This window comes from Pinus tabuliformis, chromosome 8, assembly GCF_031772625.1.
Source record: "Pinus tabuliformis cultivar Carrire ecotype Pingquan chromosome 8, CPIR1, whole genome shotgun sequence".
Classification (NCBI taxonomy): Eukaryota; Viridiplantae; Streptophyta; class Pinopsida; order Pinales; family Pinaceae; genus Pinus; species Pinus tabuliformis.
Genome location: NC_142294.1, coordinates 1,353,491,097 through 1,353,514,155, shown reverse-complemented (window position 1 = coordinate 1,353,514,155; position 23,059 = coordinate 1,353,491,097). Strand labels below are relative to the sequence as shown.

At 38.3% G+C, this 23,059-nt stretch overlaps 1 protein-coding gene across 1 annotated transcript in view; it reads left to right on the top strand.

The window, feature by feature from the left end:
* Positions 1 to 22,717, top strand: part of LOC149240516 (ATP-dependent DNA helicase 2 subunit KU70-like) — a 244,512-nt gene extending 221,795 nt beyond the window's left edge. Inside the window, exons 10-14 of the mRNA XM_089367317.1 lie at positions 2,487 to 2,620; positions 2,755 to 2,798; positions 2,947 to 3,023; positions 5,863 to 6,010; positions 22,642 to 22,717. Coding sequence (XP_089223443.1) covers positions 2,487 to 2,620; positions 2,755 to 2,798; positions 2,947 to 3,023; positions 5,863 to 6,010; positions 22,642 to 22,707 — 469 coding nt within the window. The 3' untranslated portion in view covers positions 22,708 to 22,717. The remainder of the gene's footprint in view (positions 1 to 2,486; positions 2,621 to 2,754; positions 2,799 to 2,946; positions 3,024 to 5,862; positions 6,011 to 22,641) is intronic.
* The last annotated feature ends 342 nt before the right edge of the window (positions 22,718 to 23,059 follow it).

Below are 23,059 nucleotides of genomic sequence, written 5' to 3'. Positions count from 1 at the left end.
AATAAATTTGCTCAATTGCCATGTCACCATTGGCTCATCCAATTTGTTGGTCATTATGCATTCTCAATTATTGCCATGTGTCAACCCCTCACACTACCACCTCATGATGCTAGAAATTTGCATGCCCAAAAAATAGGACTCCCCCCTAAAAATTGGAAAAGGGGCCTTGCCATTTATAGCATGCCTAAAAATAAACACTTCCAGAAATAGAAACATGTTTGCATGTCCCCAATATTATACTTATTAGTCATAAAATCTAATGGGGACTTGCGAAAATTCCTTGAATGCAATTAATTGGAAATTATTCTCCTAACTGAAAGCAATTTATTTGTTTTTTGTTAATTAATATTAACGACAAATAACAAATAGTTCACAATTGTGTTCTTCACCATAAAAAATGCTGTGGAAATAGAAAAATACGAGACCAAGAAATAAATGCACACACAAAATTAACACTGTTATTTTTGGATAAATGTCCCTGGAATGACCCCGAAGGGAAAACCAATGCAACATATGTAGGTTTTATTATTATGCAACAATTTGAGAGAATTATTACAATTGATTTCCCAACTGAAAAACCTCCGGAAATCTATTGGCAAAATATCTGGAAGACACCCTTGTCTCCCTCTACAATTAACATGGCCTCTCCTAGCCTGCTCGCACCTCCTCTTGGCCACTTACACTACAACCCAGAAATGCGCATTTCCTGGCTGAATGAAATCGCACAATGCTAGAACTGCCTCTAGGTGAGATGTCCAACCTCTCTTTGTCTTTGGAACCAACTTGCTCTTCCTCTGGGACCTTGATCCGGCAATTGGAAACTGAAACAACTCTCTTCCGGGAATTCACAATGGGGTTTCTAGCTAATCGCACTGCTCTGTATCACTTCCTCTGCAGATAATTCGGTCTCCCTCTTCTTGTTTCCCAAAGATTGGAAATATTGAGGAAATCATCGTCCAGAATCTTTGCTGCTCTGTCTCTCTTTGATGCGTCCCTAGCTTCAACTGTGCCCTTGTGGAATACTTGCAATTGGGTAGTCGAACTGCTCAAATGATATTCAATGCCACTTCTCCAAGTCGTCGACTTGCTCTTATAATCTTCTGTTGGGCAACTAATGGCCAAGATCTAATCTCGATCAATGGCTTAGATCACTTTGACTCCATCAATAGAAGTCTCTAAAGCAAAATCAAATTACCTTAATTAATTAACTTTAATTGACCAACTTCCCTAAGTTAGACTTAGGAAATAATTAAATTATTGGCTAATTAATTTAATTAATGTGTTTCCCAAACTTATCTCACGAAACCTTTTCCTGGTTTTGGAGATCTCGTGTTCCTTAGCCTCTTAGACATCATAGAGATTAGAACATCTGTTCACTGCTACCATAAACTAACAGTGCTGTCAACATTGCCATGCCAAGACTGCTAAGAATAGAGATGTCTCAGATGTGGATGAAAGCATCATCATTGGACTCAAAATGCAAAGGGGAACTTGAATGTGTAATTAGACCTGACATGTGACACTGCTGAAAATAGAAAGTCCTTGGAATCTCATGAAATTATACATATCGGATTTGTATTTTAGTAAGGAATCCTAATCCACTGTCAGAATTGACATGCAAGTATTGCTAAAAATAGGAAGTGTTGGCATATCGCCTGTACGTAGCTCATTGGACGTAGAATATCGCAAGAATTTTAAACATACTGTTATCCCTGACATGTGAGTCTTCGGACAAAACCTGCTAAAAATAGTAAGTGCCATGCATGTCACTTGGAGAAGCCTTATTGGAATCCTGAGTTCATAAGAACTCTGAATGTGTGATTGGTACTGCTATAGCATCCCTAGAACTTTGTCTCCTACAAAGTAGGGATCCTGCTAAAAATAGCAACTCTCCTCTATGCAAAAATGTGTCTTAATCATCACTGCATCAATTCTACAACTAGTTTCCTTGGGAACCAACCCCCAACCTGTATCTATGTTTATCTCTGAACCTCCAACCTAATGAAATGTGCTGGTCCTTAACCCTCCAAATTTGCAAGGGGCAAATTTAGGAGTTAATAATTCCTCAAACAATGAGGTCTGATATGCCAATTTGGCATCTGGCAAGGCTGTGACTTTAAATTAAATTATTATTATTTTATTATTTAGTTAAAAGGCCATGGTTAGTAGTTCCTTGCTTGTGACGGAATAGAAATTTGATCTCTGTGATGACTTTTAACATGCTAAAGATATATGCATGCATTGATGAGTGAGGTTCATTAGAAAACTATTGTTCGTATATTGTGATAATTTGTGGGACTGTTACATGGAAATTGAATTGCAATGTTATATTAAATTGTATGGATATGTTTCTGGTATTCATTTTAACTGTGATGTGTGTTGAATGAAAGCAGTTGCTTCTATCAGAGAGGCATGATAATATAAATAGGGATTTAAATTTAGCCTCTGCACCACCTAACAATGAATTAGAGGGTTGTCCTCTGTAGGTTTGAAGATCTTAAAAACCAATTAAGGAAAAGGATGTACAAGAAACGTACTGTTCGAAAGATTACTTTAGTGGTAGCAGATGGGATGTCTATTGGGTTGCATACATATGCTTTAATTCGGCCTGCAATACCAGGTATAATAAATTTTACTTTGCTTTTGTGTAGATGAAAATTATCGTTGAGGTTGAGCTACAGAGAATATTACATGTCAAAATGGAAACTATGTTTCTGCTGTTTTTAACTGTGAATCCTTCTTTTGCATCTTCAGGATCAGTCACTTGGCTTGATTCTGTGACCAACATTCCCTTGAAGGTGATTACAGGAGTAGTATCAATTTATGCTTGTAATTTATTGATATCACTTTGCTGTCGTAATGCTGGAAAAGCAAAGCCATGGATCTAGAGTTTATTTTATTTGGAATATATAGATTCTTGATTAATACATTTGGTTGTATATGCAGTCAGAAAGCTCTTATATTTGTGCAGACACTGGTGCCTTGCTCACAGAGCCATTGCCACGATTCCAAATGTATAAGAAGTAAGACCTCTTAGTCTTTAGTAGGTGTTTGTGTCTAAATAATGCCCGTTTATGAAACTGTTTTAGTTTAAACTGAAGGTTAATTCAAACTCCATTATTCTCTTTGATAAATTTGATTGCAAGTCCTTCAGGCAAGGTGAATGTAAGGAATTGAAATTCTTTATTGTTAGTGATAAAGAACGAATTGAGTTTAAGAGGCCTTTTGGTGGGCACTTTCATACGATATGTGTTCCTTGAACACACAATTTGTTGTTCCAGTTTCAAGTAGAACTCTGCTAGAACATATCATTTCAACTAAGATCAGACTCCAAATGCAATTGCATTTGCCAGTTTTGATAACCCAATCTCCAAAAGATTTTTTCTGCACCCATTCTTACTTCTTGTTCTAATACTCAATCTCATGTTGTCCAAAGCACCTTTTGATCATTTTATTAAAAGTGTTTTGTTTAAATACTTGTTTAACTTGGTGAACATGCTGTAACTGTTTTTCCCAGTTTGGGCTAAGGCTAAAATGTCGTAAAAACTTACTAGGACAGATTTATGCATGTAAAGCTGAAAGATTTTATCTATGGGTACCGAGAAGGTAATTGGGGCTTTTTTTAAGCTAAAAGACATTACAAGGAGTTCACAATCTTCTTCATGTGTTGAAAATGTTGTTTTTGCTTGGTCTTCCTTTGGAGCCCTATTTGGTTGTATCCTGATCTAAGTCCAACTTCGTAAAGAATTTGGCACTGTGAAGTTCATCGATCAGTTTATTGATACAAGGAAAGGGGAATGAGATTTTATATCGTTATTACATTCAACCCATGATAATACATACACATTCTAAACAAATTGTCTTTCTTGCTGTTATGAATATAATTCATATAAAAATAATAAATATAAATATAAATATAATAATAATAATTAATAATTAATTAACTAATGGTTATTGGTTAGTTAGTTAGCAATGAAGAGGCATGCCTTAAAGACATGACCATTCATGAAAAGGCACCTGCGTAGGGTATATAAGCAGGCCCTCATTCTCATTTGTAATCATCTTACATCAATTCAATATACAATATTCAATATACAGTTACATGTGTTACAATGGACATTTATGTCTCTTAAGTATTTTAAAGATTTCTGCTGCGTATATGACATTTGGTCGTCACATTGGTATCAGAGTCAGGTTTGATCCAGGTCTGGTCATCAACTTTGCGTCAACATTGTTGTCGTCACAATCGAAGCATTTCGCTACACGAGTTGGAGTATCTCCATTTTCGGTCAGGGTCTTGGCCATTTTATAAAAAATAAAAAAGAGTTAAGAAAAAGATTTGGAAAAAAGATTATAAAAGAAAAGAGTTAAAAAAAAAAATATCTAATTAAAAAAAAATAATAAGGCCTTTGGCCATTGACATTTCAATGAATCTAGTAAAAATAATAGTTAATTAAATAGATTTTTGCTGAATCCAATTTTACTGATCCTTGCACAGATCTATCCAATTATATTAGAATTGTCAGATTGAATTTGAGAAAATGCGCAGACAATTTCAAGACCTGTATGTTACCTCTGGTTTTTTAAATTTCTGTTAAGGTCAATTTTAATGGTTGATTCCATTGTGAAATCATAGTTTGATTTGATTCCATTGTTGAATGAAAACTTTAGTGCGTGATATTAAAGGATTTTGTAGCTAAGTCAAACTGGAACGAATTCTGCCAGAGCAATTTTTCATTGTCAGATTGAACAAAGAACGATCACAAATCACTGTGGAAAGGACAATAGAATGGTTGAAAAGTGAAGGGAATTTTTCACCATTGATTCGATTCTAATCAATGGTGGCTGAATTGTATTGAGCATTGCCAAACTCATTTTAGAAAAGGGTGAATGTATTGGTTGACCTAGCGCTGTAAAAATTGATTGGTGCGATAAAGCAAAGAGAGTTGTATTCATGGATGGTTAATCTTATATTATTTAAATGAGTTTACATGCTTGTATGTATTTCTGGTCTAATCTTCTTGTGCCTGCATCAAGATCTTTCTTTGACATAAACACAACATTTCCTTTGTCATCAATGACACTGCAGAATTTCTTTTGACATCAATGATAACACACTTCCAACACCTAATAGATATACTCCCAATGATATGCAATGCATCGGAAATCCCTACTCAGCTAGCTAGGGGATTGTTCCTATCAAGTCAAGCATTCTGAAGATCATGCTCACCATCCAAGGACATCTTGTGTTATTCTGGGTCATGTACATCAAAAGGAAGATTTTATACATTGGCTATTGGCAATTTTATTGTTTTTTTTAGAAGAGCCCTAACATGCTTGCAATGGTGGAAAGTTTCGAGCATTACCACATATCTAAAATCTATACAACAGAAAAGTTATGGTGAAAAAAATCAGAGAGATGTAAACATGCGGAAGGTTTATGGTAATTTATTGCATGCAATTGGTTGTTGTAATCCTCATTAAAATTAACTGTGTCAAGATCTTTCTTGCAATTCTATTAGTGGGAAATGCTTGATTGACGAATCATGCTTTATGGGAACATTCTAGTTTTAACCACAATTGCCTGGAAATGAGAACACCTTGAACTATGATTGCCTAGATTTGGAAACTTATCTGCATTTTCTCTTTAAGTATGTTCCTTTTCATGTTTTATTAAATGTGATATCTATTTCTATCTATAACTTCATTTGGTAAAAGTGTGTTACATAAGTGTGCATTTAATACAAATGTCCAAGTCTGACGATATAAGCATGGACTAATGATTATGTTGCTTTGGTTTTAAAATGTCCAAGTCTGTGACAATATAAGCATGGACTAATGATTATTTTGCTTTGGTTGCAGTGAGAAGGTTAAATTGACTCTTGATGAGCTATCTGAAATAAAAAAGGTCACTAGTGTGCCTTTGCGGCTTTTAGGATTTAAGCCCTTACATTGTTTGAAAGAATACCATAATTTGAAGCCACCAACTTTTCTCTACCCAAGTGATGAGGTATTATTAGCTCATTCTTATTGCAATTTTCAAATTAGAAAAAAATGTTTGTCATTTGGAACATTTCAGTTTTGTTGCTATGTACTTAATGCTAGCTCTCTGGAAGATATTTCAGAACAAAATTATTAAAAGCAAGCAGCAGAAGTTCGTACTTGAAATGCATGGTTTAGGCAAAGGAACATCAAATTATTTGCATATTTAATTTTCCTGGATTGACATTAAATCCACGGAACTGACTTTAGGAACATGCTTGCTTGAATCCTGTCTTGCATTTCAGTATTTATAAAAAGTCCACCTGTATGATGCAAATGCTTGTCCTCTGTTGTGTTTTCAAAATCATTGTTGTGTTCGTTGAATGGTTGAACAAGCCATGATAAGAGGACTCTGTGAGATGTTTTTAATAGAGATGTTTTAAAGCCCCTTTGTCAATGCACATTTCATCAAATTGGGGTGTAATACTTCAAAGCTATAAAGCCTTTGTTTCTTGGACAGGGGGGATCTTGTAAGGCAATTTTTTACCATGTTTATGTATTTCTAAACATTTATTATGAGTGTTAGATGGGACATGCTCCATAGGGTCAGGGATGTCCTCCTCACACTTCCCATGCCCTAGGATGGCAGGGCTCTTGGTGAAATGTTTAAACTTTTACTGTGTCCCGTTTTTTGTGAAACTCATAATGCATGAAAAAACATTTCTCTAGGATGGGGGTACGTTTTGTGAAAAGTTGAACTTGTGGGTGCCCCCTCCTCGAATGGGGGATGCCTAGATACCACCTCCCTAAAATGGGAAGTCTGGATGCCCTTGTAGATTTTTTTAAAACCAAGAAACTTTAAAAAATTAGAAAACTAAGAAACTAAAAATGCCTAGTTTGCCTAAGCTAACCTAATGCCTTTGCATGTACTTTTCCATCTACATTTGACATTTACACTTGCCATTTAGATTTTCTCTTTGAGTTGTTGATTTCTTGCTTTTATCTAGGAGCCATTTTAGTGCTCTTGCTTTGGAAAGACATCATTGTACCCTATGTCACAAGTTTTTCTTCGAACTTCAACATTGAGGTTCAATATTTGACGAACCTAAAATAGGTTTTTGAGGTTTAGCGAGCCTCATCGAACAACATAGCCATTGACCAATTCCATAGCTCAAAACTTATACCTCACATGAAAATTGAAGCTTGTAGTCTATCCTTGTAGTTTCCAAGTCCATGATAACTTTTTATGTTTATTTCTTACTATTTTATGATATATTAATCTTAAAGTTCATATACATTTAGAAAATGTATATAGATGAACCTAATGGTCAAAATCATCACAAAATTCAAACACAAACCGAACCTAATCATTGATGAACTTGAACTCGAATTCGAACCATGTGACTTAGATTGTACCTAACAGTTCCATTGACCTACTTCAATGGGCATTTGTTAGACATTAATAAATTTACCTTAATCTTATCTTATTTTGGTGAAGAGTGTCAAGCGACCAAGGGAAAGAAGTTGTTGTTTGTGGATGAACCACTGAGGATGCACTAGAAGGTGCATCAAAGATGTCGTGATTAATATAGTATTTACAACCAAGCCACCAAAGAGATTCATCATTCCAATTTTGAATTTTGTTGGGACAACTTGGGATTAATTGTTAATATGATATGTTTAGGAGATTTGACAACTAAACGTTTTCTATATAGGCGTTTAATAGCCAAGTTGAAGCCTCTAACTTTATGCTAAATAGCTAAGGTGAAGCCTGCTACCTGTCTTTTAGAAGGGTACTCCAAAAGTTTTTGGTCATGCCATATAAGCCCATAGGATGTGCCTTATAGCCTTGTAAAGCCATGTGGGTGTGTGTTATCTTTTGAAAGTGACTCTTAGAACCTCGTTAGTGAGGACTGCCATGGATACTCGCCGATATTATTTTTTTCATGATAGGTCTGCCTCTATGGCATTTGTTATGAACAAAGTTCATATATGCAACAAAATATTCAAAAGATCTGAAATATATAAATATCCATGATAGGACAAATATATTATATAAGAATGTATATAAGGTATGAGCAATGTTTTTAAAACCGGAACCGGTGACCGGACCGGTCCACCTAATGAACCGGTTTACCGACCGGAACCGGTCTAACCGGCACTGGTTTGGTCTAAATGAACCGGTTTTAAAAAAATACATTAAATAATTAATTTTTAATGAAACAAAACTATTTTTAAGATGTAAAACCATGATTCCAAGCCAATAGAGACAAAATATGCAAAGTTTGCTCATTTATATACCATGTAAAGGTGAATACATCAAAATGGCACCGAGTGCAATACATATCATCAACAAAATAGCAAAATACATAACAAATGAGGCTCTAAATGGCTTATAAAGTCCAAAAACATTGCTGCAAGCTATGAGGCCATTGGCCTACTACAAGTCTACAGTATACACATGATCAATCATCAAGTTCATTACCACTACTAGTAGTAGACACAAGATCATCATCAGGAGCTACATAGACATCATCTGGTTCAGAGTCTGAGGATGCCTCAGCCTGATCTGCAACCTCAGTATCAATGCCACCAATGACAATAGAAGTGGACCTAATGGAAGCACGAGTTTGTCGACCTGCATGACTAGTGCCTTCCATTGGTTCGTTGCCTTTCCTTGATGCCGCTATTGATCCTGGTTCTGATGCCACCACATAGTCTGCTTCATCCCCCGCCAAAGCCATGTCGATATCAAAATCAGCCTCAAACACAGGTTCTTCAGTCTCCTCCACCCATTCTGATGTTGGATCAATATTGTCCAACACAATGGGATCTAGATCAGGAGTTTTTCTTATCATTTGGAGCTCTAATTGCATTTATTGTTTACCCCCAAACCATGAAATCCTGAAAACCATTAAGTCTGCTGAATTTTGATTGAAATCTAAAATTCTAGTTTCTCCATATGAAATCCAATGAGGTCGAAACCACTCTCAAACATCCTGAGTCATTTCATGGTAATGTTAAAAATTTAAGTAAAAGGATGAAAATGAAAATTAAAGGAAATGTCACTTTTACTTTAAGAATTTAACATTACCATTAATTGCCAACATTGTTAGGGTTGAAACACCCTTAGTCCCCCCCCAAAACCCCTCAAACACAGTCAAAAACATGTTTTTTTAACTTTATGGTGGTTGTGCCTAAAACCGGCCGGTTTAGGACAAAACCAGCCGGTTTGTAACAAACCGGCCGGTTTTGTCCTAAACCCGCCGGTTTTCACCGGTTAGGGCCAAAAATCGGGCAAATGAAGGGTCTGACCGGGTTTTTAGGCCGGTTCGGACCGGCCAGCTAGCTAACCGGTCGGTTTGACCGGTTACCGGTTTTTCTGAGCGGTTTTTAAAACTATGGGTATGAGATATGAGATGTTACAAATGAGGGCCCACTTATATACCTAGGTAGGTGCCCCTTCATGAATGGTGATGTCCTTAAGGACATGCCTCTTCATTAACTAATTACTATTTAATTAACTATTCTTTATTATTCTTTATATATTTATATTTATATTATTTTTATATAAATTATATTCATAACCTTGCCTTTTTCTTCAGAAAGCTTTGTTCTCAAATCTTATTGCTGACAAGGCATATCATTTGTTTTTACTCTTGTAATATGTTTGCATCTTTTACGAATTCTTGTAGTTGTCATCTTCATTGATACAAGATGATAGGATCCTCTGAGTGATAAACAAAATTGTCGCACTAAGAAAGGATCTAACCTTCCTAAATCAGTATTTTGTGGAATCTTGCAGTTACTGGATACTTAAGATGATTTCTTATCACAACACTGAATTGCACTAACATTAGTAGTCTTCGGAACATAAGTTCGTCATTTTTGTTCTGAGTGATATAGATATGCAGATTGTATTGCAACTCGGCTTCCTTGCAACAAATTGTAGCCCTAATTTCTTCGCACATGTGAAGTGTAGGAGCCCCAAAAACAGTTCGATCTTCTTTCTTCTTCTCTTCGCTATCCAATAGGGCTTCTTGTTCTTCCTTTTTCACAATTCTTTCTTGCTTCTTGATGCTTGATAGATGTCCTTGTGAATGAGGCCGAATGCTCCTATATATAGGCCTTTATGAGAGCCCTAATAGGCCGACATGACCTTCTAGATAGGCTGACATGCTTCTTTGAAGACCAACTTGTACTTCGCACTTTGACGAGGTCTTGGAGGGTCTTTTGACTCTAGATAAACTTTCTTTTACAATATGTGACATGCCCAAATAGGTCTTTCATACATGACAATGACTCTCTTGACTTGTAAACTCAATGACAAGCCCTAGAAGCTCTCAATGGGAACTTGACCTAAAAATAAATTTCCAGTGTTCCACGAGGACTCCCCCCCCATAGGGGTCTAGTTTCCTCGCTCCCCCGCGCTCCGGGGACTTGGGGACGAGTAGGGGACGTTTCCCCACGCTCCCAAAATGGAGGAAACTCAGGGGGATGTGCCAGGGAAACGTTTCCCTTCCCTAAGGGGGCGTTTCCAAAAAGGGGGACATGGGGGGGCGTGGGGGGACGAGAGGGGACGAGGGGGGGCGAGAGTGGGCGTGGGGGGACGTGGCACACCTGTAATGCATTATAGCTCAAATCTTAGCAACATGCATGTGACAAAAGTAAATAACAAGAATAGCATTAAAAGATCACTTACATGTAAGAAAGAGTATATCCAATCATCAAGATATGCCAATAGAGAAGCTCCAAGACAAAATGAAAGAGATCCAAACATCAAAATTCATCCATTCGTCCAAACTCGTCCTCCAAGAAGGATAAAAAAATTCTCACAAGAGGAGATAAGCCAATCCAAGTGATGATTATCAAAATGAATCATCTCACTTCTATTTATACACTGTATAATTAGTTCGATTTAGCTAAATTGGCCTAATTGAGCCCTTAAAATAAAATGATGTGCATAATAATAATAATTTTGTTGACGAACCCACCAAATAGCTCAATAATACATGAACAAGTCTCTCAAGAGAGCCAAATGATCAATAAAGTGTGTCATTGGGCCTTTGAGGAGGCTTAATGAAGTCCAAGGGGTGCCATGATGTAGAAATGGACTCCCAACATAGTGGACAAGGGGTTAGCCCTTTGTTTTCCAAGCAAGAACCTATTGTGCTCCCAAGTGGGTGTGAGGGCACAAGGACATCCTCATGGGTCTCCAAGTGGATCGAAAATGCTTGTAGACCATCTGTAAAGGCTAGGATGGTGATGTAAGCCCTCCCTCTGTAGCGGGAGACAATCCTCTAGACCCTAGAACATTTGCCAAGTGTATGGTGCAAGTTGGAGTCGACTGGACAAGGTGAACCAGGTGCATCATTCTCATCCAAAAAGGTAGAACACGAGCAATCAATGATCGGTGCTAGGGATCCATGAAGTAATACTTGCTATGGTTGAGGCCCATGGCTCTTAATGCGCACCCTACAAGTGCCAATGTGGCCCTCTGGAGGGCTAGGACCCTGTATAGAGAAGACCAAGCCCCAAATGAAGACCCACCTGCAATCCTACATAAGATCTAATGCATCCCCTTGCCCTCCAATACAAGTAGTCATTAGAATACTCAAGTAATAAAGCTTACAATTCATGGGATCAATGGGGTACTTCATGGTGGCATGCCCTTCCATAGTGGGCTTTGGCATGTAAAAGTGTCTCCAAGCTCAATACGGGGTTAACCAAGGACCCTATTAGGTGGTTTCAACCTATAAAGGGGGTGACATGTCAATGGTGCATTCCTTAAGTGGCAGGTGGCAAATGATATAATAATGGACTGGAGTGGGGATCAGGGGAAACATCTAGACCACATGTCAAGGTTCATGGGCAGCTATAATAAGGGAAGCCCACACCTGGGCATGTGAGTGTAGGAGGGAGGAAATTGGTGTACATGAGTTACCTCGACCTTTGTTTTCCCACCCTTTTTGATATTTTCAAGAAATTATTTACAGGAAATTACACTCTCAACGAGCAATCCTGACACTTGACTAACCTTGAACAGCTTGTTGTCCAACTTGGCTTGCGCATGCTCTGCGTCACTCAGGAGCTGCTTGCCACACGTGTTTCCTGAATCGACTACTTATCTAGCAGTCCAACTTGGCTTGCGCATGCTCTGCATCACTCAGGAGCTGCCTGCCACACATGCTGCCTGAATCGATTGCCTATCTAGCTGTCCTACCCGTTGCCAACTGGGAAAATGCTTCTCTAACACTCTCAAAACTCTTCACGGCCTTAGGAACTGAAAACAACTTCCCCTCTAGCAAAATCAAACTGCTCACTTGAGGGTTTGCGCTGCCTTTGTGCAACCTCTTGGAGAAAATCTCGACATCTCTGCAAATTACTCACGAGATTTGGAAAATCTTCTTCTGACCTCACTGCCCTTGCCCCTCTCTGTCTTTGCTTCCCTTCTGCAACTCAAACTCTTCCGATCACTGACTGCTGCTCTCTGTAAAATCGAACTCTCTAAGGAAATCGATCTCTTGTGTGTGTTCTCCATCTACCCATCAACTTATTCTTATAATCTTCTGTTGGGACTCCAACGACCAAGATTAAATCTTAATTGATGGTTAAGATTATTTCCTAATCGATCCCTGTGAGTTTCTAGATGATTCACACATTTTCTCAATTAACACTGATTAATTAACCCCTTTTCCTAATTTTAGACTTAGGAAATATTTAAAAATAGGTTAATAATTTAATTGAGACACTCTTAGGTGGAATTTCTAGGAACGATTTATGGATAATGGAGAACTCTTGTGTTTTAGCCTCTCCACAAAGTTTCGAGACTAGAACACCTTTGATGCTACAAAAACTAACATCTTCTCACCATTAAGTACACTAATCATTAGTGCATCTAAATGAACCAAGCTTGTTAGTAAAAGGCACAAATGAGACTTCATAATGGGCTTCCCTTCCAAGTTTGGGGCTTTGAGCTTGTGATAGTGTTACCTCCCTAGCTAAGAGCGGCTAATAAACAACCCTATTAGGTGTTCCTAGCCTCTAAAGGGAAAGACATATCCGTGGTACATCCTTCAAGTGAAAGCGATGATGTAAATAATGATGAGGTGGATAGGGATTCATGTGTTAATTTTTCATTTATTTGTTTTATGCTGCAACTATTACTTCAACAATATCCAATAGGATCCAATTTAACAATTTCACTTCTTCAATTATCCAATGACAGTAGAGCAATAGTAGATAGAACAATTTGAAAGATGCACAATGAAAGACAGCCAAGGGACAAGAGACACAAATTTGGTCAATGACTAGGGTAAAACCCATTATGGGGAAAACCCTTGTAAATCTTCTTCTTATTAAATTGTTTTCAAATGTTCAATAGAGAGAGTACATCTTCCATATCCAATATCCCACCAATGTAAAGTCAAATCTATGCCAAAATGATGAAGAAAAGTCAAATCTAGTTGACTTTCAAATTTGCAAAAAGTCAACAACAGTTGACTGCCCTAACTAGTCAAGTCAATAACAGTCAAATCATGGACAAATTTGCTCCAATTTAATTTAGTCAAAGCTCGGTCAACGCAACCTCTTTTGCTAGTCAAGGATCAGTCAAAACGATCTCAAAAACTTTTTGTCAAACCTAGTCAAATGATAGAGAAAGTCTATTGTTACAGTTTGCAATTTTTTGTGGTCAAACCAAAAATTCAACACTAGTCAAAGTGCCCAGATTACCTCAGTTTTTGTGCTAGTCAACTCGGCCTCAAGAAATTGAACTTTTGCATGTCAAAGCAGATCAAGATATGAAGTCAAACTTAGTCAAACTTTAGTCAACTTGTCCAGCTGGAAAATCAATGCAGAAAAGACAAAATAGCCTCCAAGATCCTCGCACATGTGAAGAGGGAAGAGTTGCCTTTAGCCTGTACGAATGAAGCAAATGAAGAGAGAAGAAGAATGATGTGTGTTGTGATGATGTCTAAATGAGGCAAGAGGGCACTTGAATTTATATGCAACTTGAGGGGTGTCATCTTATCCATGAGATGTGGCATTTGACCCAAGGCCGACCTTGACAATTTTGTATTTGTGGGCTTGTCCTAAAAAGCCACTTCAAATTGAGTGATCTTTAGGTCGATTTTGTTCCTCTCGAAAAGAGGAATTTAATGCAATAATTACCTTCGTCAAATGAGCTATCCAAAGTGTAATTTGACCCTAGTTGCATAATTTAACACTTTATCTCAACTAGGGAGAATTCCACCTATCAATATCTGTTCATCAATCATCATGTCATCCTGTCATCTTCGACCATCTCTGATTGACATTTCTCATCTCATGTAGAACATTCTTGAATCTAAAGAAGAAGAAATGTTACAGGGGAACTCCAACTACCACCCTACCTCTATCGTCATCGGTGAGACTCTGCTGACTACCACTAATCAAAATCATCATCATCATCATCATCATCGTCATCATCATCGTTGGGGAGCCATAGCTACCACCCAGAACTAAAGACAATGGGCGAAACCAACCTACCCCAAGCATAGGGATCACACTCTATCCCAATGTCCCTGGCAATAGGTGAGGTCAACTTACCGTAGGTAAGGATCACACTCTACCTTATTGTCCCTGATCATCCATATTAACCCTAAAGAGTCAGATGGTAGAACACATGCATCCACCAACTTGGGTGAGATCCACCTACTGCAATGGGTAGGGATCACACTCTATCCCAAGTCCTTCAACCCATTTGCCAGATGGGAGAGGCTATCCCATAGAGTGGGCAAGATGCTAACTGGGGCATACTCTGACTAGGGGAGATCCTAGGTCTCAACATCCTATCGGTCAGAGGTCTGTCACCCCCAGGAGCACTATAGCTCCATTCCTCACCCTAGGAGCTCAACCAGGGGGGAGAGCACTCCTCAGTTTTTTTGATAAGCTCGAACCCTTATTCGAAAGGGTCATCTCAACCAGTCCAAGCTGCTCTCTAAAGACCAAGAACTTCCCTTTCGGCAAAGGCTTGGTGAGGATGTCGATTATCTGCTCATTTGTCGAAATGTGGAGGAGTCTCACGGCTCCTCTCTACACCATGTCACGATGTAATGATATCTGATCTTGATATGCTTGGACTTGTTGTGAAACATTGGATTCTCTAACAAACGAATCCCACTCTTGTTGTCACAATAGATGATTGTCGTGTCCAAAACCTGCTCAAATAGCTCTCCAAAGAGCTTCCTCAACCAAACTGCTTCACAACTCGCAAGGCTAGCTGCAATATACTCGACCTCTGTAGTGCTAAGGGCTATGAATTTTTGCTTCTTGCTCATACATGATTTAAAGGTAGATTCCAGACTAAAACAACATCCATAATTACTCTTCCTGTCGACAACATTACTAGCCCAATCTGCATCTGTATATCCATGTAGTCTAACGTCTCCAATGACATATCTCAATCTAAGGTTAATAGTCCCATGTAGATATAATACATGCTTGGCAGCAACCCAATTTACATGGTGAGGCTAGGTCATAAACTGACTCAAAGTGTTAACTGCGAAGCATATGTGAGGTTGAGTGTTCACGAGAAACATTAGAGCACCAACTAATTGTATAGAAGGGTTTGCTAGGTTCGGTCCAACAACTTCTCCACAGCTTGAAATTCATCTCCATAGGTGTAGGCAAGGATTTGCACTCAACCATGCCAAATCTCTCTAGAAGTTTGACAACATATTTTCCTTGTGAAAGGGAAATCTCGCTTGACTTTTGCCATACTTCTAATCCCAGGAAATAGTGCATCAAACCAAGATCTTTCATCTCGAATTCAGAAGCCAACTTCCTCTTACATTCTAGAATGAGAGGGTCTGCACCTGTCATGAATAAGTCATCAACATATAATACCAAAATGAGAGGCATACCTTGGACGTTTTGAAGTACAAGTTTGGATCAACATTGCTCCTTAAGATTCCCAACTTCAATCCATAGAGAGCTTTCTTCAATCGGCATACATGGGTCTTCTTGTCATGAACTTCAAATCGTGGAGGTTGTTCAACGTACACTTCTTTTTGCAGCAAACCATGTAAGAAAGAGGTCTTCACATCCATTTGATGTAGAGTCCATCCCTAGCTTGCAAGAAGGGCTACTATCGAACAAATGGTTGTATATCGGGCTGTAGGAGCAAATATATCATCATAATCTTCTTACTCTTTTTGAGAGAATCCACTGGCTACGAACCTTTCCTTGTATTTTTTGATGCTTCCATCAACCCCATGCTTGATATTATAAAGCCATTTGGAGGTTACCACAAATCTTCCCTTTGGTCTTGGCACAATGTCCCATATGTCATTTTTCATAATAGACTCATATTTTTCGGCCATTGCATCCTTCCAGACTTGTTCCTTCTCAGCTTCGTCAAAGGTACTAGGTTCGACTTGAATCATCTTGCTCATAGCTACAACATAGGCTTGGTAACTGCATGGCTTCTTGCTTGCCCTGAAGTTTCCACGAGAAACAACATGTTTCTTGACATCTTGTAGAGTGTCGATGAACCAAAGTGGTTTTTTCCTTGTAGGGTGATCGCATGGATGAGGATATAAAGGGTCCATAGGCTCCATGGGATCATCAACGATGTCCTTCTCAGATTCAGGCATGGAAGGAACTTCTAGAATATCCATATCATCACTCTTATCCTTAGGAGGAGGAGGCAGAGGGAGGTCCCTTGCTTTTCTAAGGGCAACATCTTCATCGAATGTTACATCCCTACTAACTTCAACTTTCCTTTTACCAGAAATATATATTCTAAATGCTTGAGAATCTTCACTATATCCAAAAAACATACCTTTTCTTCCTATATCTTCTAGCTTATTTCTTTTGTCCTTCGACATATTGAAGTATACGGGATAACCAAAAATACGGAGATGATCAATATCGAGCTTGACACCTGTGAATACTTCCTCAGGAGTCTTGTTATCCAAAGCTTGATGAGGCAACCAGTTTTGAACATATATCGTTGTGTTTTTTTGCTTCAGCCCCAAGGAACTTTGGCAACTTTTGATCATGGAGCATGGCTCGGGCAACTTCCATAATGGACTTGTTCTTTATTTCAGCCACTCCATTTTGTTTGGGAGTGTAAGGCACAATGGTCTCCTTCTTGATTCCTTCCTTGTTGCAAAAGTCTATGAATTCATTTGAGTTGTATTCCCCACTGTTGTTAGACATGAAGATCTTTATATTCTTCCCTGTATGATTTTCCACCAAGCCTTGAATTCCTTGAATATTTTGATTGCCTCATCCTTGTGCTTCAAATAGTAGATCTATGTTTTCCTTGAGAAATCGTCGATGAAGGTGATGTAATAAAGATGACCCCCAAGAGAATGCACGTGCATGGGACCTCATATATCATAATGAAATAGATAAAGAATTTCTTCTATCTTGTTTTTGCTAGAGGGAAATGGTCCCCTTGTCTTCTTTGCACTTGCATGCCTAGGGCATACTCCATCATGTTGAGCTTGAACATCGGGAGTCCAGGAACCAACATTTTCAATTTTGGAAGTGCATCATAGTGTATATGGGCCAACCTTTGGTGCCACAACTCGCTTTGAAGATTTGTATTATGGACCATAGCTAGAAGAGGTCTTCTAGTGACTTTATAGAGTCCTTCAAACCTAGTTCCCAATGTGAAGGCATTTCTCATGTAGGATTCAACAGGCCAAGTAAGTACTTTTCCTTTAATAAATGCAACCCTCATTCCTTTATCCTCCAAGGCAGATATTGAAACCAAATTCTTCTTCAATCCCGACACATATAATACATCATGAAGCAAAACAGATTCCCCAGAGTTCAAATGAAATTTGACAAAACCAAAGCCCTTTACGGGATGAGTGGTATTGTCACCAAGAATAATGTTCAAATTTGTCTCCCTCTCTACCAAATTAGAGAGAACCTCCTTATATCCAGAAAAGTGATGAGAAGCCCCACTATCAACCAACCAACTATCCCAAGAGTCTGGAGGAGATGAACTAGCTAATGTAGAAATAAGAATATATTTAGATTGATTAATAACATTGCCTTCATACCTAGAGTTCCTTGGCCTTTTTGGAGGACGATAGCTATCATCACGATGATCGGGGGAGTCTCTTCTTCTTTCATCTCTCCTTTCATATGACTTGTTGTTGTTGAAGCCATGGTTGTTGTAGGACCTTGAAGAGTTTCTTCTTGGAGCAGCTCTCTTTTCAAGACAATCTCGAGCATAGTGACCCTTTCGATGATAGTTGTAGCACTAAATATCTCTATCTCGCCTTCTTGATTCCTTGGAATCTCAATTGGATTGAGGAGGTTTCCTTGATTTAGATGACTTTCCCTTTCCTTTCTTTGCATTCTTCTTCTTTCCTTGAGCAACATATGCAAAGGGCTCTCCTTCATTTGATCCCTGAATTCTTCCTCTAGATATCATCTCGGATTCTTCTTGAGTGAGCTTTCCAACAAGTTCATCAAATGACGGGAAGCTATTGTTGTTACTTATAGTAGTAGCAAAGGTTTGCCAAATGGGATGGAGACCTCCAAGAGTTACAATTGTCATTTCCCTGTCAGGCGGAGTTTCCTCAATTCTCTGCAATTGATCTCTAAGACGAGATATCCTCATAATGTATGATTGCACGAATTCTCCTTTGTTCATCTTTGTGTCTTTGAGTTGATCTTTCAAAGAGATGATTTCGTTCAAATTGTTGACTTCATACATGCTAGCTATCTTATCATACATGTCCTTTGATCTTCTCAAATTTCCAACATACGCAAGTAGATTATCTTGTAAACCATCAGCTATAATTTGCTTTGCTTTTAACTTGCCTTTCTTATGCTTGTTTTTGACATTAGTGGAAGCATTTTCCATAGGCTCAGGTACTCTTCCTTGAATGAAGTCAAAAACATCGTTGTTGTCAACTATGATCTCTAACTTGACTTTCCATGCAGCCAAATTAGACGAGTCACCCAATTTCTCATGTTCCTTGATGAAAGAGGAAGACATTTTTACCAAAAGATTATTCCCTTCCTTGATTCGCTGCTAGAAAATGGATGCTCTTGCTCTGTTTCTTGGGCTTGTCTTCACCTTAACTCTGATACCATGTTAATTTTTCATCTATTTGTTCTATGCTGCAACTACGACCTCAACAATATCAAATAGCATCCAATTGAACAATTTCACTTCTTCAATTATCCAATGATGTTAGAGCGATAGTAGATAGAACAATTTGAAAAATGCACAATGAAAGACAGCCAAGAGACAAGAGACACAAATTTTGTCAATGACCAGGCCAAAACCCACTATGGGGAAAACCCTTGCAAATCTTCTTCTTATTAGATTGTCTTCAAATGTTCAGCAGAGAGAGTACATCATCCATATGCAATGCCCCAACAATGTAAAGTCAAATCTATGCCAAAATGATGAAGAAAAGTCAAATCTAGTTGACTGTCAATTTTGCAAAAAGTCAATAGCAGTTGATTGCCCTAACCAGTCAAGTCAACAACAGTCAAATCATGGACAAATCTGCTCCAATCTGATTCGGTCAAAGGCCAGTCAATGTGGCCTCTTTTGCTGGTCAAGAATCAGTCAAAACACTCCCAAAAACTTCGGTCAAACCCAGTCAAATGAGGGAGAAAGTCTGTTGTTACAGTCTGCAATTTTCTGTGGTCAAACCACAAATTCAACACAAGTCAAACTGCCCAGATTACCTTGGTTTTTGTGCCAGTCAAGTCAGCCTCAAGAAATTGAACTTTTGCAGGTCAAAGCAGATCAAGATATGAAGTCAAACTTGGTCAAACTGCAGTCAACATGTCCAGCTGAAAAATCAATGCAGAAAAGACAAAATAGCGTCCAAGATCCTCACACATGTGAAGAGAGAAGAGCTGCCTTTAACCTGTACGAACCAAGCTAATGAAGAGAGAAGAGCTGCCTTTAACTTGTACGAACCAAACTAATGAAGAGAGAAGAAGAATGATGTGTGTTGTGATGATGTCCAAATGAGGCAAGAAGGCACTTGAATTTATATGCAACTTGAGTGGTGTCATCTTATCCATGAGATGTGTCATTTGACCCAAGGCTGACCTTGACAATTTTGTATTTGTGGGCTTGTCCTCAATAATCCACTTTTCCTTATCCGAATTGGGTGATGTTTAGGTCGATTTTGGTCCTCTCGAAAAGAGGAATTTAATGCAATAATTAGCTTCATCAATTGAGCTGTCCAAAGTGGAATTTGACCCTAGTTGCATAGTTTAATAACAGGTGTCTGAAGGCCGAATGCAATGGGCTCAAGGGTGGTAATGACGAAGGAAGTCCACATATTTGAGTGTATAGATGTAGGCCGGAGCAATCATGGTACACGAGTTCCCAGCCTTTATTTTTCCATTGTTGTTCATTCACCTTTTGCATTTTATTGATTTTTCTTTTATTATACTACTCGGGGCTTCAGGGGATTAGAATATGCAGTGTATGAGATAAACAATGATTACCACCTTAAGATGATGTAGTTCATTGCCCACCAGAGGTCGGAACATTCATTATTTCCATCAAATGAGCCGTCCAAAGTGGAATTTGACCCTAGTTGCATAATTTAACAATAGGTGTCTCAAGGCCAAATGCAATGGGCTCAAGGGTGTTAATGACGAAGGAAGTCCACATATTTGAGTGTATAGATGTAGGAGGGAGCAATCGTGGTACACGAGTTCCCCAACCTATGTTTTTCCACTGTTCTTCATTTACCTTTTGCATTTTATTGATTTTTCTTTTATTATACTGCTTAGAGCTTCAAGGGATGAGAGTATGCAGTGAATGATATAAGCAATGATTACCCCCTTAAGGTGAGGCAGTTCACTGCCCACCAGGGTTTGGAACATGCATGGGTCCATAATGATGCAAGGGGCATTGATAGGAGCCCTGGGAACGAGGGTGCTGGCCATAATGATAAAGGGGTAGAGCTAATATTTTACTTTTTCTCACATGCCAATTTTAATGTCTTGAACATCTTTTGCATTTTGTGGTATCATTTCCTTTTATATTGGGCCATTATATGCCTTTATCCATTTTTCTTTAGCTACATCAGCCTTTAGGACATCGTTCTAGGCCTGAGCCAAATGGGTGGACAAGGGGAAGGGGAGTACCTGAGCCTTGTTGACCCAGAGGGGGGAAATGATAAAAACAGGCATGTAATGTGCGGAGGGGAGTGAAAAATGTGAAACGGGAAAATGTGACCGCACTACTAAAATTGGGGTTTCCCGAGCAGTGCCCATCCTAAAGCTATAAGCCAATAGGGAAGATCCCACAGGACTACGGTTGAAGATTAACCCCACGTTTATGGTGATGGAACAAGACTACAGTCAAAACCCTTCCTCCTTCCATGTCACCCAATAATGCATACCCAAGTGTGCCTAAGGAAAAACAAGCATAAGCACCTGATTGTGCAATGAAAAAAATACCTTTTGGATTGAATGGTCCACCTTCAAAGATATGCTCCCCACTGATGGGCGAGGGGACATATGATTGGGTCATGGAGTGGAGATCAATTGGCACAATATATCGGCTACATTGGTGGCTGTCAAGGGCTTTTGGCTTCCGGCTGAAGACAAATCTAGTAGAGAATTTCTCCTATGGAGTTACCCACTGGTGGTAGGTAACAAAGCCTAAGAAAGATGATGAAGACACATTGGATATTGCAGCTACTCAAGTAAGAGTGAGAAGATTCAGAGATAAATTTTTTGAATTGCAAATTTTTCGTGAGTCAGAAGGCTGAGGGAAAGAGAAAATACAGCAAGAGAAAATTTTCAGCAGTAAGAAAACTAGCAAAGAACTCACACTTGCGAATCCAGGATGGCGGCACTGCTATGGAAGCTGCACAAGTGAAGCGGATAGTAGATTGGGCTGCACAGGAGGCTGAAGGAGGGCGCACAGGTAGTTGGGAGGCTAGGAGTTTTGCTGGAAAATTCTTCAGGTTTTGCCATAATTTCTTAATATTTTTTGTGGGTCATTTTCCTTGGTTAGGGAGCCTAGGGAGTTCTTGAGTTAATTGAATGTGATGAGAATTGGAGGGAAAAGTTGTGTAACGTGTTGCTATTCTTTCTGATTTTCTGAGTTATTTTCTATTTTGTTTCCATTGCAAACTTGCTATTAAAACTTCCAGGTATTGTTGTTTGTATTTTCAGAAATTATTTTTTATTTACTAATAAATGAAAATTTCTGGGCATAAAATAATTATATGAGATAGTAAATCTGATTGACATTTAGAAAATTAAGATTTTTAGCAATGATTTTCTTAATTTGTAATTGTTGAGATAACTCCCTTATGCAATGAGCCACTTGATTGTTTTTGTCAGCTTGGAAACATTAAGTATTGTTCACTTGCAACATCTTGGATTAGGCATTTTTAGCAATGATTTTCTTTATTTGTAATTTTTGAGAGTACTCCCTTTGGTAAATGAGCCATTTGATTGCTTTTGTTTATACTTCAAATAACCTTGCATTTCTAGGTAGCTTAAAGGTTTGTATATTGTATTCCATGTGCATTTGTCGAATTGTTTTACGCTCTGTTTTTAGCATATTGTCTGTTCACTGTTTGAATATGATACCAAAATGCACATCCATGTATAATCTCTTCTTATTTTGGTTATCTTTTTTCTTTGACACAGGAGATTAGTGGAAGTACATGTGTATTTATTGCTATCTATAGGTCCATGTTGCGTTTGCAGAAGTAAGTTTGGTCATGCCACATAGATATTCATCCTCTTTTTCCATTCTAACAATCAAGCTTTATGTAAATTGCATGAAGCATCAATAACAATAGACTTTAAATATTTGTAACTTTCGTTTGAAAAATGATCAATAATATCAATTAAATGTTAATTTTGCATTAAGCAATAGTGAGAAATTTTGGGATTTATTTCTTTATGATAATCTGTATATGAACCTTCTTTGATGCTGAAGGAGAAACTAGAAACAGAAATCTGTTGATAGCATGCACTTTAGAGGATTGAAGGTGCTACTTAAAATGATCTAGCAATATGCCTTTACTAATATGTCCTCCTCAAAGATTGAAACTTAGCTTCA